The 18,272-nt window shown below is 39.6% G+C and overlaps 1 protein-coding gene and 1 pseudogene across 1 annotated transcript in view; both read left to right on the top strand.

The window, feature by feature from the left end:
* The first annotated feature begins 500 nt into the window (after positions 1-500).
* Positions 501-18,272, top strand: part of DNAH7 (dynein axonemal heavy chain 7) — a 340,765-nt gene continuing 322,993 nt past the window's right edge. The window contains exons 1-2 of the mRNA XM_015131765.3: positions 501-713; positions 12,364-12,426. Coding sequence (XP_014987251.2) covers positions 699-713; positions 12,364-12,426 — 78 coding nt within the window. The 5' untranslated portion in view covers positions 501-698. The remainder of the gene's footprint in view (positions 714-12,363; positions 12,427-18,272) is intronic.
* On the top strand, positions 5,370-6,025 carry LOC144333576 (glutathione S-transferase A4 pseudogene; annotated as a pseudogene).

Here is an 18,272-nt window from a genome sequence, read left to right as displayed (position 1 = left end):
TAAAGAATTATGTCTTGGTCACATTTGGGCTTAGCACACCACTTTTCATGTAGTAAACCATCTGTGAATGTTGGTTTCAAGAATTGTTGGAAGTTTCCTTTACTGGTATTCTTCCAAAGGATAGTTTTCTAGAGTGTGAGAAGAGTCAACAGCACAGGGGTTGGAAGCACATGAATGATGAAAGGTGTTTACTGGCTCCTGCCTTTGCATGCTTTGTTCGCATTATTCCACTCGCCCACATTAGCAATGAAATTTGTAATCATTTCATTCCGGTGTTTCTCCGAGACCTCTGAGGGGTTAAGGCAGCGGTCCCAGGCACCCAGCTCAGTTAGAAGGAGGGTGCGGAACTGTGAGGATCTACTTCAGTAATCAGAGGATATTGGAGGGACCCACCCAGTGTCCTTGGTTGTTCAACGCACACCTTAGACCTCACCACCCTAGCAGGGGCGCCCCGGAAAGCTCCTCTTGCGGAGCGCGCGCCAGCTTCCGGGTCCAGCCCCAGAAGCAACAGATAACCGGAAATGGAACCTGCGCGGGCCTGTTGCTTAGCAACAAAGGCTGCCGGGACGCTAGACTGCCCTGGCGCAGAGGGAGCTGAGACCGTCGGCAGGTCCCGGCGTGCAGCCTCTATCGTTCTAGGGGGTGCTGCGGCAGGAGCGACCCAGAAGCGCCGGTGAGGCCAGCGCGTCCTCACAGCCATGAGCAGTGAGCAGGTGAGAGGGCTGCTCTTTGCCAGGCTCGCCGCCGCCGCGACGCTTCCCAGGCGTTTCAGAAGTGGTGGAAGCCCGTCCTGCCCACCAAACTCCCCAGCTGTGACTCCACGGTGTACAGCTTCCTTCCCTCCACTTATGGCCTGGGTTTCTGAGCGCTTTCCGCGAATGCCCTTATACGTTCCCTTCCCAGCTATTCGCCCTTGGTCGTCATAACAACCAAACCTAGCAGCCCAGTGGTGCGCCAGCAGGGGGAGCCACAGCCCAGAGCACCCCCAGAATGCTAATAGAAGTGTGCTTGGGTGAGAGGCGGCTATGCGAGGAGTTGCCACGGGTTTGGGTTCTAGGGTGGGAATCGAAGCCAATTCCTAGCCGTGTGACTTTGGGCAAATCTCCTAGTCTTTCTAAACCTTGATTCTCCCACCTCTTACGCAGAGCGGGGGAAACACCAGACACCAGAACAACTTTTCTTCTTTCTGAGGTTGTTGTCAATTTCAAATAAGAGACCATCCCATACCATAACAGTATTATACTATACATGAAAGGCCTTGGTAAGTGACAAATGGCACTTCTTAAGATGATATTCCCTAGTATGTGATAAAATATATATTTTGCAGTAGCTGCTTTTCTTTCTCTTTTTTCTTTCTCTTTCTCTCCTTTTTCTTCTAAGAATTCTTTCTTTATTGACTTAAGAGCAACTAACAGAAAGAAAGGCAGAACGATGGTCAATCGTCTTAATATCAGCACAGCATGAGAAGATGTTAAGCGTGGGCATTATTCTGGCTAACTAGAAAACAACCTTAGCTTTCTACGTAGTGATGAATAAGGAAAAAGACCCTATAAACTTCGTGGAAGAAAAACAGTTGTTTTTAAGCCTGCAAATTTCATTTAGCTTTTAAACAATATTAAACTATAATTATTTCTTTTTAATTGCTTTATAATGCTTTTTTCGGTAGTGTTAGAATTTACTGTGGAAACGGTATTAAGACGGATTTAGTCTCCTATCCATTGAGTTGTACATTACTCACAGAATTATGTGAAGATCCTAATTGGTTAATTAATCAAATAAGTAATTAATACCTGAAATGCCCAAGAAAATTTGGTTTGAGCCTTTTTTTTAAAAAAATAAGTGTAACTTAAGAACTGAGAAATGGACACTTTGGTTCATATGCTAAAGTATGATTAGTATTGGTATTAATAATAAAAGAGTAAATGAGCAAGCAAAAAACAAAGAATTCAGATACAAGTAACCAAAAACACTGAGCAATTGTTTAATACATCTTACTAGTATTTTTTTTCTACGTGATATTAATGTGATCAGATTTAATAACATTTGTTATCGTCACCATTATTATATATTGAGCAGCTTCTTTGCTTCTTGCCCAAATTTAGTCTTTGGTCAGATCTTGAACCATATCCTACGTTGTTAGAGTTTAAAATACACTTCTATCACATTTCCAATGGTATTTCTCAATGGCTATTTTTCACAATTCCCCTAACTTACCCATCTACAACTAAAAAATATCCACTAAAAACCAATCAGCCGTTAAGTTGTAAATTTTACTTCATCTTTATAAAAGTAGTGTTGGGAAATGACACCCTAGTCTCTCACTCCCCCGCCTGAAAGGTTGTGATTTACTGAAGAGGCAGCGGGATCTTAAAAGAATGGACATGATTTCCATTTTCCACTTACTGTTTTTGAACAGCAGAGGGCCCTCTATCACTGTTTTGGTTGATTTGTAATTTAAAAACTAATCTTGAGACTTTCATTTATGCTAATTTAGAGTGTAGTTTTCCTTTGGAAGGATGAAAGTTTTTATATTTTAACCTAAAACAAACAGAATGGATTAAACTTTTGGAAATGCCATTTTTTATGTGACATTTACTTGTATATTCATTCAGTTTGAGAAAGTGAGCAGGTGGTAAAATCGTATTTGCTGAAGGAGATTTTAACATATTCATCTCATTAGTGGAAGGTTGAGAGTGACATGGAATTTTTCAGGAATAGCAGTCTGGGCTTTTCTCTTAAATTAGGTATTTAGAAGAAATATAAATCTTTTGCAATTGCTCATTTCATTTTTAAAATGAGTTAAAACTTTAAAAGGCATTTTTAGTATCAGTTGAAAAACTTTCAGAGGTTTAAAAGCACAAATATTCAAAGACCAGGAAGCTCCCCACAGATATACTACAGATTGTGGGCAGAAAAGAGGAAAAAGCTGTCGGTCTTTTTCTACCCCAGCACTTTTTCTAGTTATGGAATCAAGTAATTTGTGTTTATACGATGTTATGCTCATTCCGTTTTCCTTCATCATGTTTTTAAAGTGTCATTGCTTAAAAAGGGGAAAGAATGAAAAAAGTTGGATATGAGACCAACAGCAGGGTGATAACTTTAACAACCACAACTCAAACATGTGACAATTGACAACTATATTTAAATCAGTACTACTAAATTTTGAGAGGTTTTTGTTGATTTAACCAGACACATTTATAGATTCTAGTCATTTGATCAGGATAGTTAATATTTGAGCTATACCAAGTTTATGACATCTCTTCCAGTAGTCAAGTAGGTGAAAATCAGCGAAGTAAAAACAAAATGCAAAGCCGAACTATTTAAGGAAGACCTAGACTCTTTAGCAATTTTAAGTTTAGAATGTAAAATTATATTAGTCAGAATCCTAACAGAAGACAGATGGCATACTCAAAAGGACTTAACTGAAGAACGGTTATAAAAAGACCATTTGTAGAGGTGTCGGTAAGGTTAAGGGGACCACGAGGGATAAAGAGACACTCAAGGATTAACAGCAGTAGGACAGTAGGATGCCATTACCATGGTTAGGCCTGATTGGTCATTGAAACTGAACATTATTCTCAGACCCTGATGAGTGCTAGATACTTTGAATGGTAGCTTCCTGACAGGAGCTGAGGTCTGGAAGAATTCAGCCACTATCAGAACTACAGAGAATAGGAAAGACTGGGAAACAAATATCCTAAACTTTCTGTCCTCCTGCTCTTCAGTCTCCTCCTGGTGACTTTTCTGGTTAATCCCTATCAGAAGTCAGAGAACTGAGGGCACAGATGATGTCCATCTGTAGAATTCAACCTCCCACGCACAGAGCAGGAAGAAGAGGGTAAAGACTTGATCTGAGGCAGAGTACAACCATCACAGATATTATTATAAATGGATGCAATCTTCATAGACAGTTCCCTGTCCATAAATCAGTTGGATTAACAGTTGTTGAGGTCCTAAGATGAATTTTTCATTTAAAATATTTATACCTAAGAATAAATCTAGAAAAGACATATGACACCCTTATGAAGACTACTACAAAATGTTTCTGAAGGATATGCTCCCAGAATCTGAATAAGTAAAAAAATATATTGTGCTCAAAAGAGAGAAGACTCAGTATTCATTGTGTTCCTGTCATTGTCCTAAAAAGTTTATGCAATGTAGATCCTAAATTTCACATGGTAGGAAAAGATCAAGATTGTTTATGATAATTTTTAAGAACAGTAAAGTGGAGGGAATTGCCCTACAGATTTCAAGACCTATCAGGAATCATAGTAAGTTAGGCAATATAATAATTGGGTTTTTTTTTTTACAGATAATAAACCAATGGAATTAATGGGACAAAAACAGAGATCCACATATATATTTATGTTATATATACACACACATATATGTGTGTATATATGAGATACATGCCTAATTGTGTGTGTTTATACTAAAATACATGCCCAAGGAGTTCGCTGAGACATCTTTTGTAATAGAGAAACATTGGAAATAAGTTAAATGTTCATTTGCTAGGGAATGGAATGGATACATTGTACTATGCTCACAGAATACTATACAGCTGTGAAAATCATTGAGAAATGTGTATTAATGGGGATAAATTTCAAAAACAATATTAAAAAATAGCATGTTGCAGAAGGATACAAATTGTGTGTGATGGCATTTATATAAAATTAAAAACATGCAGTAACAATCTTAGGTTGTTTGACAATCATATGTAGTAATAAGTGTAGTAAAAATTTGCTTAGGAATGATAAACACAAAATTCCAGGATGGCAAAGAATTGGGTTGAAGATACACAAGTGTTCATGATATTTTCTGTATGTTTGAAATATTTCCTAATTTTAAAGAGAATGAGACGTGAGTAAATATAGATAGTGTGCACAATCTTGGTACAGGAAACAGATAAATTAATTGGGTGATAATTGGAGTGGAAAGCACAATCAAAGAAGGTTTTCCTTTTCTATTTATTTATTTATTTGTTTGTTTATTTATTTATTTATTTATTTATTTATTTTGAGATGGAATCTCGCTCTGTCACCCAGGCTGGAGTGCAGTGGTGTGATCTTGGCTCACTGCATCCTCCACCTCCTGGGTTCACGCCATCCTCCTACCTCAGCCTCTTGAGTAGCTGGGACTACAGGTGCCTGCCACTATGCTCAGCTAAGTTTTGTATTTTTAGTAGAGATGGGGTTTCATCATATTGACCAGGCTGGTCTCAAACTACTGACCTTATGATCTGCCTGCCTCAGCGTCCCAAAGTGCTGCGATTACAGGCATGAGCCACTGCACCCAGCCTCTTTTCTTTTTAAAAATAAACATTCTTGGAGCTTCCAGATAGCTGAACAGAAAACCCTGAGCCAGGAGTCATGGCAGCCAAACCCAAGCTCTACTACTTTGGTGTCAGGGGCAGGATGGAGTCAGTCCTCTGGCTGCTGGCTGCAGCTGGAAGAGAGTTTGAAGAAGAATTTATTGAAACAAGATAATAATATGAAAAGTTGCAGAAGGATAGACACCTGCTTTCTGCCAAGTGCCTTTGGTTGAAATTGATGGAATGATGCTGACACTGACTACAGCCATCCTCAGCTACCTTGCTGCTAAGTACAATGTCTGTGGGAAGGACCTGAAGGAGAGAGTCGGGATGAACATGTGTGCTGAGGGCACCCTGGACCTGATGATGATGATGGCACTGGCCCACTGAGGAAAAAGAGGAGAACCTTGCTCAGTCATGAAGAAAGCTAAAACCCGGTACTCGGCCATCTTTGAAAATATTTTGAAAGAACATGGAGAGGATCTTCTCGTTGGCAACAAATTCAATTGGGCAGACATACAACTGTTAGAAGCTGTTTTAATGGTAGAAGAACTCAGTGCTTCTGTTCTTTCTGACTTCCCTCTGCTGAAGGCAATTTAAACAGGAATCAGCAACATCTCCAGAATTAAGAAATTCCTACAACCTGGGAGTCAGAGGAAGCCGCTCCCTGATACCCAATATGTTGAACTAGTTAGAAACATTCTGCAGTTCTAGTGGCAGCAGGTCACATGATGGCAAGAATTAACGATCCAATCGCAGTATCAGCACAGGCCTTCTGTAGTGGATAATAGAAGCAAACTGTAGATCCTAGGAGGAAAGTGTCTTAAAAGAACCAAACTGGTCAGGCGCGTTGACTCATGCCTGTAATCCCAGCACTTTGGGAGGCTGAAGCAGGCGGATCACCTGAGGTCAGCAGTTCGAGACTAGCCTGGCCAACATAGCGAAACCCCATCTCTACTCAAAATACAAAAGTTAGCTGGTGTGGTGGCACACACCTGTAATCCTAGCTGCTCAGGAGGCTGAGGCAGGAGAATGGCTTGAACCCAGGTGGTGGAGATGGCAGTGAGCCAAGATTGCGCCACTGCATTCCAGCCTGGGAGACAGAATGAGACTCTGTGTCAAACAAAAAACAAAAACTAAACCATGCTGCCATTAACAGCAGATGCTGATTAAATATAACATAAAAACAAAAATAAAAATGAACATTCTTTATTTCAATGTTGATGGGAGTTCTGTAGTATAAAGGGAGGCATTGCTAATTCAAGGAAGAAGGGATTATCAGAAAAGCACTGTCTTCAATAAAGTGAAAGGAGATGGAGGGATTGGTCTGTGATCGTAGGTGCGATGGTGTCCCCAACTGCTTGTAGATGAAGGATAGAAGAACAATAAAGGTGTGATTGTAAGTAGGTCTGTAGACTTAGTTACAGGGAGATGGAGGCATTCTCAAGTATTAAAATGATGATGTGTGAGAAACTCTGGAGATAGGTCATTACAAAACTTAGGACACCAAATTTATTAGAAAATCTCAAAAGTTTTGAATGTCAGAGATTAGTAATGATGCACTCAAAGTGAATCCGGTGGGACTGGAGATGTGATTTTCCTCGAGCAGTATATACCTACTTGGCTACAAGCATAGAGAAGGTAAGTAGTTGAATTCCAATGGGATTATGGTTTAGTTAAGTATGTACCAGAGGGAGTTGAGGGTATTTGATAGGGTGTAGTTGTGACTATGGACTGTAGAATCTAAACTGGGCAAGGAGGAAGAGAAGATAAGAGGGAGATAGATACTGAGAAGGAGCTTTGATATTAGAGGTCTCAATCAAAACAAAGAAATACAGGAGGGCGTCAGATCATACTTGCTGGGAGCAAAGGATGTGGTGATCAGAGAAAAGAATGTTTTAAAATCAAGATTTCACAAGAGCTGCCATATTTAATGATAAGATCCTAGAGGGGTTGCCATGAAAGTGGTTGGCAGAGATGAAGCAGAAGACAAGGTTACAGATGAGGAGGTTAAGCAACTGAGAGACTAGGCTGTTAGGTAGATTTAGTCACATGTATATTTTTAAGTCATTGAGACTGATGACTAAGAGTAGAAGCTTTTTTTTTTATTGCAAGTAAGTACAGTGGAACTCAAACTCCAAAAAATAAAACAGATTTTTTTTTTTTGGTTTGCTGAACTGGGAGGTCTAAGAGAATGGACATCAGAATAGATTCAGGTATGTAACAGACACACGATATAATCAAGATTCTTTGTCCTTTCCTTCTTCATCCCCCATTCTTTCTTTTTCTCCACCTGATCTCTCTTTCCACTCTCTGCTTTCTTTCCAGTTCCTTAGACCATGCTTATAATAATAATGGATATTGTGAGATGTTAGATCCAGGATATATATTGTAGGTAAAGCTCAGAGGGTTTGCTAATGAATTAAATGTATGATATGAGAAAAAGGGAGGAATGAAGGATGGTACCAGGGATTTTAGCTTAAATAATGGTGTTAATAGTGATGCCATTTACTGAGTTTAATAAAATATGGGGAAGTTCTGGTAGGGTTTGTGGGAATTTATTGATCAAGTGATATTTTGGACACGTTAAGTTAGAGGTGTCTATTTGACCTCTGAGTGGAGATAGCAAAAATCAAATATAGGAATGGGGACCTCAGGATAAAGGTTAATCCTGGGGAGATAAATTTGGGAGATTCCAGTATATGGATAATATTTAAAATATTTGGACTGGATCGGATCAATTAGAAAGGAAACATACCTGAGGACTGAGGGACGTCTGTCACACGAAGATCAGAACATGAGAAGGAACAGGAGAAATAAGATCAAGAGGTCTATTATACATCATGATGACTAGACTTCATAAAAATATATCCTTGAAAATTGCTATTAGAGTAGATTTTAAGTGCTCATACCACAAAAAGTAAGTATGTGAGGTAATGCACATGTTAATTAGCTTGATTTAGCCATTCTATGATTTATATGTATATCAAAACACCACATTGTACACCATAAATGTATACAATTTTTATTTGTAAATTAAAAAATGAACTTAAAAAAATGAGAAGGAATTGGTAACGAAAAATTTAAAAGTGTTCATCAGGAAGTTAGGAAGAGCATAAAAAATATAATCATTCTGGAAATTGAGTGAAGACAGTATACAAGAAGGAGACAGTGATCAACTGTGTCAAAATACTGTTAAAAGATTGAGTAAAGTGAGGCCTGAGAATTTACCACAGGACTTGGCATTGTGGAGGTAATCAGACCTCTTGATGAGAGTGGTGTGCAAGGATTAAATACTTCACTGGAGAACATTCTGGAGAATTTGGGAGCAGAAAAATCGGGCAATTGCTAGAGGGAATATAGGATTAAGGCTGATACTTTTTCAGATGGGATTTTAACATGTTTGCATACAAGTGAAAATAATAGAGAACAAAAGGCACATTAGAGAGAGAGAGAATTTCAAATTGCTGCTGCAAAAACAATGTCCTTTAGTAGTTGAGTGAAAAGATGTATTAAAGGCCAAGTAATAGAAATAAAAGTAAATACCACCTCCGCCTTTATAGGGGAAACAACAGCAGAGATAAGCAGAAAATCTTTAGACTGAGAGAGAAAAAAGAGAGATTATCTATGAATGGAGGACATGTACATTGAAAATAAACCTCATTACTTTGGAAAAGAGAGTTTGGGAGATAATGGACAGACTGTGAGTGGAGTATTTTTTGAATACTCTGCTCCAAGCTATCTCTCTTTATTGAATGGAAACATAGTTTTAATATTAACCAGAATGTTTATTTTGTGAGAGCAGAGACTACATTATAAATGAAGTCCTCATCTATACAATAGGCACAAAAGTGGTACAACATTATAAATGAAGTCCTCATCTATACAATAGGCACAAAAGTGGTACTACATTATAAATGAAGTCCTCATCTATACAATAGGCACAAAAGTGGTACAACACTACTTATTTTATAGAGTTTTTAAGAAAATTAAATGAGATATAGATGTCCTAGAACAACACTTGGCACTCAATGAAATAAATATAAAGTGTACTATAACCAATGTAAATAATTAATAATGAGTATTATGGGTTAAATGGTGTCCCCCCAATTCATACGTTGAAATTTTTACCTGCTGTATGTCAGAATATGACTGTATTTGTACATAGAGCCCTTAGAGAGATGATTAAGTTAAACTGAGCTGGTGATGGTAGGCTCTAATCCAAAATGACTGGTATCCTTATAAAAAAAGAAATTTGACATGACAGAGGGAAGATGATATGAAGACATAGGGAAAAGATGGCCATCTTGACAAAGAGTGAGACCTCAGAAAGCACCAACCCTGTTGACACCTGGATCTCAAACTTTGAGAAAACATATTTCTGTTAAGTCACCCAGTCTGTGTACTTTGTTATGGGAGCCCTAGCAAACTAATATAATGGAATAATTTGCATGTTTTGTTTTTTTGTGGTAAGTCTTCATAATCTACATTTCAACACAGCTCACTTCAGAAGGGCCACATTTCAAGTGATCAGTAGCTATAGGGATCTAGTGCATAGGACAGCACAGCTCTAAAGAAGAGAGGAATAGCAGATCTAAGGAGCAGCCACTCCATCTAGGTCTAAGGGGAGTGCTCAAGGAACAAACTTGGAAGATGTTGTAGTGAAAAATGTAGTAAAAGCCAAGTAATAGAAATAACAGTAAATACCACCCCGGCTTTTATAGGGGAAACAACACCAGAGATAAGCAGAAAATCTTTAGACTGAGAAAAGAGAGATTATCTATGAATGGAGGACATGTACATTGAAAATAAACCTCATTATTTTGGAAAAGAGAGTTTAGGGGATAACGGACAGACCGTGAGTGAAGTATTTTTTTGAATACTCTGCTCCAAGCCATCTCTCTTTATTTAATGGAAACATAGTTTTCGTTGTTGTTTGTTTGTTTGTTTTGAGATGCAGTCTCTCTCTTTCGCCCAGGCTGGAGTGCAGTGGCACAATCTCGGCTCACTGCAAGCTCCCCCTCCCAGGTTCACACCATTCTCCTGCCTCAGCCTCCTGAGTAGCTGGGACTACAGGTGCCCGCCACCAGGCCCGGCTAATTTTTTTTTTTTTTTTTTTTGGGTATTTTTAGTACAGACGGGGTTTCACCGTGTTAGCCAGGATGATCTCGATCTCCTGACCTCATGATCTGCCCACCTTGGCCTCCCAAAGAGCTGGGATTACAGGCATGAGCCACTGTACCCTGCCAGAAACATAGTTTTAATATTAACCAGAATGTTAAGGGAGCAGAGACTCTCTGCTCAAAGAGAAGAGCCATCCCTTTCCCAAAGCCTTTAGATTTAAGACCTCAAGGGAGAAAGTGTGACTGTGGCCCAGTGGATGCAAAAAATATTTGCTGAGGAGATGCAGGTCTGGGCTAGGAGGTGAAAACCACCTGCTGGGATCCTGAAAGTTTGAAAGGAAGTCTTCCCTCTGTGATGTAAGTGAAACTTGTAGAAAGCTGCCCACCGGGATGCTGGTGAAACTTGCTGGAGGGTGTCTGCCTCTGAGTCAGCCTCACACCATAGATTGACAAGGATGCTGACTGCTGGCAGCCACACCATGGGAGCTATGAGAAAAAACAGTGGAATCAGAAAGAAACCTCTTCCTCTTACAGTGCTTCTTGGCACCCATAACAATATGCTGGTTATCAAAGGAGAAATGTTATAATGTCCTGTTACATATCCCAAAGGAGGGCAAAAAAGGCAGATTTGGAGCTGAGAGGCAATAAATTGACAACTAGCCAGAAGCACAACTCATGTTATCTGCTTGATAGATCAGATTGTCATTTTCTACAAATGCTTCCTCTCACCTAGAAGAAACTTCTACCATGGAATTATTCTCTACTGCAAAGGAGGTTAGCACTTTTCTCTTAAGGTTACTGTTAAGAGGTTCAAATGTTACTTACAGCAACTTGCCGGGGGAGAAAAACCAGAATACATATTCACCTTAGGAAGTAGACCATTCTAGGAAAAAAAATGAAGTTTTAGTTATAGAGAAGGGAGGTGGGGCCAAGTAAGTTTTGAATAAATTAGATTCAGACAGACTCCCAGAAGATATGCCCAATTCCCCATTAAATTGTCTTGGAACCCTCATGAAAAATCAATTGCCCATAAATGTTTGGGTTTATTTCTGAACTCCTATTTCCTTGATTTCTGTTTATCCTTATTCTAGAACAATGCAGTCTTTATTACTGTAGTTTTGTAGTAAGTTGTAAAATCTGAAAGTGTGAGTCTGCCAAATTTGTTCCTCTTTTTCAAGATTGATTGATTATTCTTGATACATTTCCATGTTAATTTTATGATCAATGTGTTAATTTCTACAAAAAAGGAAGCTGGGATTTTGATAGGGATTTTGTTCAATCTGTAGAATATTTTCAGGGTGTATTGCATCTTAACAATATTAGTCTCCCAATCCATGAACATGGGTTGTCCTTTTATTTATTAAGAACTTTAATTATTTTCAATAACGTTTTATGGTTTCATTGTACAGGTCTTACACTTCTTTTGTTAAATGTATTCTTAAGTCTTTTATTCCATTTCCTGCAATTGTAAATGGAATCGTCTCTTAATTTCAATTTTGTATTAAATACAATTGATTTTTAAAATACTTATGATTACTGTTTTATTATAAGGGATATACATCAGGAAAAACCACATGAAGAGACACATATGGAGAGGCCTGGGAGGGTCCTGGGTGCAGAACTTCCATGCCCTCTCCCTGTGGAATTGGGATGCATTGCCCTCCTGGCACATCCTACATTCATTTGACTTTTGTGCATTGATCTTGTGTCCTGCAACCTAGCTAGATACAAGAACTCATTGACTAGTTTTAATATTTTTTGATGAATCATTTAACATTTTCTGTATACAAGATCATGCCATTTGTACAATATGTTTTAGAATATTTTGGATGATGTGTGCTCATAATAAACACTGTAAAATTTGGTTGAGTGAATCAATTTTAGCATTAACGGAGTAAACAGTTTTGTTTTTTCATGTTTTTCATACAGGATAAATCGTCCAGCAAAGAAAAATCCAAGATACCAGTAAGATTTCTACCACAGCTGTCTATGGTAATTTACCAATATACCATCATACTCTATTCTTTTATAATAATGTTTGTTTACTACTTTTCAAACTTGAAAGTAAGTTACTGAATTTCTGATTTTAAATTTTATACAATGTTAAATTCCATTTGATTCTTTTCTGATGGAGAAATTCTATGAGGTACATAGCTTAGAAAGAATAATATTAATAAAATAACTATAGGTTGTAATTTTCAAGTATGTACAGAATGGTTGGGTACAGGTTAGATTTTACAGAATAAAATTTGCTGTCTAGGTATGTTGATCTTAATGCTGTTGAGTTAAACTATTATAACTATTATAACTTCTACAGTTGAGTTTAAGTGGAGTTTCAATTCAAATATTATTTGTTTTGAAACATATTTTAAGAGCGCAGCATAAACTGTGTAATGGAATCTGGACTGCTTTATGCAGAGATGATTCCTAATATTTTGAAATTAAAAAACGTGGATGAAAATTATAAGTGTATGATCTTGGACATTTCAAAGTACATGTTTTAATTGTGTACCTATTTGTACTGATAATACCAAGATTACCAAAAGTTTCTACAAAATAGAATCAAAGCTTTTTCTTAGTTCTGCAAATAAGTATTTATCTTGTTTCTAGTTTATAAGTAAATCTGAAATAATAGATATTTTCTCTTTTAAAAAATTTGACAAATTTTAAAATTGAAAAAAAATGGTATTAGTTTTTTTGGTGTGTTAAATTTAAATGTACTTGCTGAGTAAATATTCAGTGGCTGAGTTGAATAATCTCTTCTAGCCAGCAAGGCATGTAATTGTCTAAAATGCTTTTGTTGGCTGATTTAAAACCTTATATTGTGCTCATATTTGACTGGCTCTTGTAATTTTCCTTCCGTATCCTTGTTTTATGTCTTTTAAAGAAATTAGATTTTTTTTTTTTGAGACGGAGTCTTGTTCTGTCGCTCAGGCTGGAGTGCAGTGGCCGGATCTCGGCTCACTGCAAGCTCCGCCTCCCGGGTTTACGCCATTCTCCTGCCTCAGCCTCCCGAGTAGCTGGGACTACAGGCGCCCGCCACCTCGCCCAGCTAGTTTTTTTGTATTTTTTTTTTTTTAGTAGAGATAGGGTTTCACCATGTTAACCAGGATGGTGTTGATCTCCTGACCTCGTGATCCGCCCGTCTCGGCCTCCCAAAGTGCTGGGATTACAGGCTTGAGCCACCGCGCCTGGCCAAGATTTTTTAAGAGATATTTAAAAACATTCGTTCATTAAAAAATTTTTATTTGAATATTAAAGTTTGTTCCTGGGTATAAGTTCTCCAGCAGTAATTAAGACGTAGAGTGATTTTCATTATAGACCGTCAGGCTTCTAGAGGTGAACGCTGTAGTTGAAACCGGCACTGGTGGCTCTCAGCCCCTGTGATCTGGTGACCTGATTCTCACCCTTTCTGCACACCTCATTCATATCCCTCCCATGAGTCTTCAATCTTTTATGGAACAAGATTAGAGTTGGACAATGAAAGGGCAGATGGAAATGAAAGAGGCACTGACTTACATGTTTTCCTAGCCTATTTTCCTGTGCACGAGGTATCTGAAACAAGGGCTTGTGGGCACGTAGTGTATTTGAGAAGCAATAATAAGAGATTGAGGAGAGTAAAACTAGGAAGAAGGAAAAGCCATACAACCATGGGCTATCAGTAGGCAACTGGTATGTCCTGCCATGTCCTTTGAGCTTATAGAATGCTTCCTGGAATTGATCACCTGAGGAGGGTCAAGGAATAGCATTTATCTGTCATCTTTCATCCTGTATTGGTGAAAGATTGTTCCTGGGGATGTTGAGTCCCATCCTCTCTGGTTGCTCATGTGTGTGAGCAGAGTGGGCTCTTTCTAGAGTCCCATACTATAGCATTAGAGGATTCCCACTGCAGAACGGAAAAGACTTTTTTCTTTCTTTTCTTTTTTCTTTTTTTTTTTAGACAGAGTCTCACTCTCTTGGCCAGGCTGGAGTGCAGTGGCATGATCTCGGCTCACTGCAACCTCCACCTCCCGGGCTCAAGCAATTCTCCTACCTCAGCCTCCCGAGTAGCTGGGGTTATAGGCGTATGCCACCATGCCTGGCTAATTTTTGTATTTTTAGTAGAGACGGGGTTTCACCATGTTGGCCAGGCTGGTCTCGAACTCCAGACCTCAGGTAATCCGCCCTCCTCGGCCTCCCAAAGTGCTGGGATTACAGGCATGAGCCACTGTGCCCGGCTGCAAAAGATATTTTCTTGTATGAGAAGTTAGTACAGAACTTTACTGCAGCCATATCTGGAATCCAAAGTGAGGCCAGCAGGATGTGAGGCATCATTTGCCAGATGATTTTCTGACACATGTGTGGCTCCTTGTCTTGGTTAGCTAGAGAAGCACTATTTGTAAGATGTTCTATGAGATACATATTCTGCACTGCAATGTAAGAAGGAAACATTAAAGTCCTCACTACCTTTCTTCACCTAGAGTGGTGATGAGACTTGGAGAAATAGCTCAGCAACAGAATGGACGATGCAGAGATCTTAAAAAGTCAGGGTGGTGGCAGTGATGGGGTGGTTGTATAGGAGGCTTGGGTTACATAGGGTGTTTTGGATATTTGTAGTGACTCCAGTACAATAGATGTCATTCAGATTACCTCTGTCCCTGATGTGAAAATTCCAGGGCACTTGGACTAGACATCCCAGAGTGGTTCCTCTCTGTCATCTATAACTGCATTCTTCTCAGGCCTTTGCCACACCCTCATTCTCCCCAAAGGGAGGGCTTCAACTCTGAGAACACCTATTGCACCTGTTAGCTTGAAAATGTTGTGCTCATATTTCCCTTCCCTTTGTGTAGCCCAATGGCAATTGTAGAAACCAGAACCATTTGGATTACAGCATTGTATATGTGTGAAACATTCCCCTAATCAGGTGCTTGTATTTCAGAAAGTACTATCTGAAGCTCATTGCACTCTTTGCTTTCTTTTCCTTTCCTTTCTTTTATCTTTAGTTATTCTTTTCTTAGGGCATGGTTAACCATTTTGTAATTTTTTTTGAGACAGGGTCTTGCCGTGTTGTCCAGGCTAGAGTGCAGTGGTGTGATCATGGCTCACTGTAGCCTCCACCTCCTGGGCTTACATGAGCCTTACCAGTAGCTGGGACCACAGGCATGGGTCACCACGCCCAGCTAATTTTTGTATTTTTAGTAGAGACAGGGTTTCACCATGTTGCCCAGGCTGGTTTTGAGCTCCTGGGCTCAAGTGATCCTCCTGCCTTGGTTTTCCAAAAGTACTGGGATTACAGCTGTAAGCCATTGTGCACAGCCTCACCATTTTATAATTTTCTAAGATAAAGCTAAAATGACTTTAAAGTCAGTTTTTCCATTGTATTAGTTCCTTCTCATGCTGCTATGAAGAAATACCCGAGACTGGGTAATTTATGAAGAAAAGAGCTTTAGTTGATTCACAGTTCCATATGGCTGGGGAGATCTCAGGAAACTTACAAACATGGTGGAAGGGGAAGCAACTTTCTTCACATGGTGGCAGGAGACAAGAGGGAGAAGAATGAGAGCCAAGAAGGGGAAGCCCGTTATAAAACCATCAGATCTTGTGAGAACTTACTATCACAAGACTAGCATGGGGGAAACTGCCCCCATGATTCAATTATCTCCCACCAGGTCCATCCCATGACACATAGGGATTATGGGAACTATAACTCAAGATGAGATTTGGGTTGGGACACAGCCAAACCACAGTCACTCATCTCTATAAGACTGATTTAGTAGGTGGAGGTGGGGTGGGGTGAGGGGTTAGGAGAACAGTAGAGGTAGGTGTACACATAATTCATAATTCAGAATATATATAGTTTATTTAAAGATAGGGTCTCTCTCTGTTGCCAAGGCTGGAGTGCAATAGTGCATTCTTGGCTCACTGCAACCTCCACTTCCTGTACTCAAGCGATCCTCCCTCCTCAGCCTCCTGAGTAACCGGGACCACAGGCGTGCACCACCATATCCCGGTTATTTTTGTGTCTCTTTTTTGGTAGAGATGGGGTTTCACCATGTTGCCCAGGCTTGTCTTCAACTCCTGAGCTCAAGCAATCCGCTCCCTTCTGCCTCCCAAAGAGCTAGGATTACAGGCATGAGCCATCATGTCTGACCAAAAATAATTTAAACAATAAAGAATGCTATGCATCTTCAAAGGAGAGTATACTTAACAGTTGGAGTTAAGAAATGAAATGTAAACTTTTTCGATTTTGATCTTAAAGGGCTAGATTTTAATGGGGAGATATTTTGGAACCTATTGGTGGCTCTGATAGGGTAATTAATACTAGCTGACAAAACAAATGGAAGTGGAAATCTCAGAGACTTAACCCAGCAAAGATTAGGCTTTGCTCACATGAAGTCTGACGGGGGTCAGGTAGTGCTCCATCTTATAGCTATGCCAGTGGGAACACATGGGCTCCATGGGTGTGAGATAGTGATGGAGGAGGCACACCAGCTCTTAACTGCCTGTCCCTCTAGCTCTTAACTGTGTTTCCTGTTGTGCTCACATTTCACTGGCCACACAAATCACATGGCTACAAAGTAGCTAAGAGAGGCTGGAAAATAGTTTGGAGTATATTGAGGAGGGCTTTGGAAACCAAGAAGAGTTGTGCCTACTTCAATAGGGGGCTTGAAAATGTTTCTGAACAGGAGAGCAGTATGATCAGAGCAATGCCTTAGAGAGGTAGAGGCGACCTTTTGTTACCAACATTTTCTGTAAATCCAGGCCCATGTCTCCTGTTGCCTGTGTCATTCTTAAAAAGCTACTAAACTAGCCTCACTGCTGACTCTAGTCCCCTGCTTCTCATGTATCCTGTTCCTATCATCAGAACCATTTATGAAATAGCCTTTTGTATGTCTCTGCATCATAAACAGGATAGCAATATAATTTATCATTTAAACTGAGATGCCATTGAGAGTGAAAGTTCTACTATTTATGCTTGGGCAAACTGAGACTAAAGGTGTAAACTGGGCCTGTCTTCAGCAAACTGAGACTAAAGGTCACCCTAAAAGGAGACTGCAATGGCTCTCTATTGCCAGCCTGGCCAGTCAAGCCCTGAAACCCATGTCCTCCATAATATAACAGCACCCACTTGTCTAGCTCTAGTTTGTTCTTCCCTTACCTTTTATTCAGGTTCCTACTCAAACCTAACCTTTGCAGAGAAGCTCTCACAACTCCGTCTAACCTAGCACTTTTCCACTCCTTCCCTCTCTATCCTTTCACACTGTTTTATTATTCTTCATTGTACATACTACTTTCTGAGGTTACATTATGGATCTGTTCGGAAATAACTGTCTGTACCTCCTCTAGAATGTGTACTCCATAAGCGGAGGGACTTAGTCCTTTCCACGACTATAGACTAAGTATCTTAAGTAGAGCCCAGCACATGGTAGGAGCTGGTAAACCGTTGTTGAATTAGGGAATGGATTACCTTCCCCATCCACTCCAACGCAGCCTCAAAGCCTGCCATTGACATTTAGACTCCAATTCTTGATGCACCCTCTGACTTCAGTAAGCTTTTTGCTGTTCTTCTCTGTGGAGATCCAGGTGTGCTTTAAGGCTTAGCTTCCACCCTTTTTCTTTTTGAAACGTTCTTAGAATACCCTGCTCCACATCCTCTCCTAGATGGAAGCACACTTACAAGAGCTGGCGAGTTTTGATTGGTGAGTGTCAGTAGTTCCTAGGTAGAACTTGTGATCTTGGAGTGATAGTTAGGCCCTTGCAGTTTTGGATTGGGCTTATGAGATAGTGTATCGGGCGATTGTTCTTGTATATGCAGCTAGCTGTCCTTCTGCTACTAGCTGTCCTTGTGATAGCTTCTG

Source organism: Macaca mulatta, chromosome 12 (assembly GCF_049350105.2).
Source record: "Macaca mulatta isolate MMU2019108-1 chromosome 12, T2T-MMU8v2.0, whole genome shotgun sequence".
Lineage (NCBI taxonomy): Eukaryota > Metazoa > Chordata > Mammalia > Primates > Cercopithecidae > Macaca > Macaca mulatta.
This window is presented reverse-complemented; position numbering and strand designations above follow the sequence as displayed.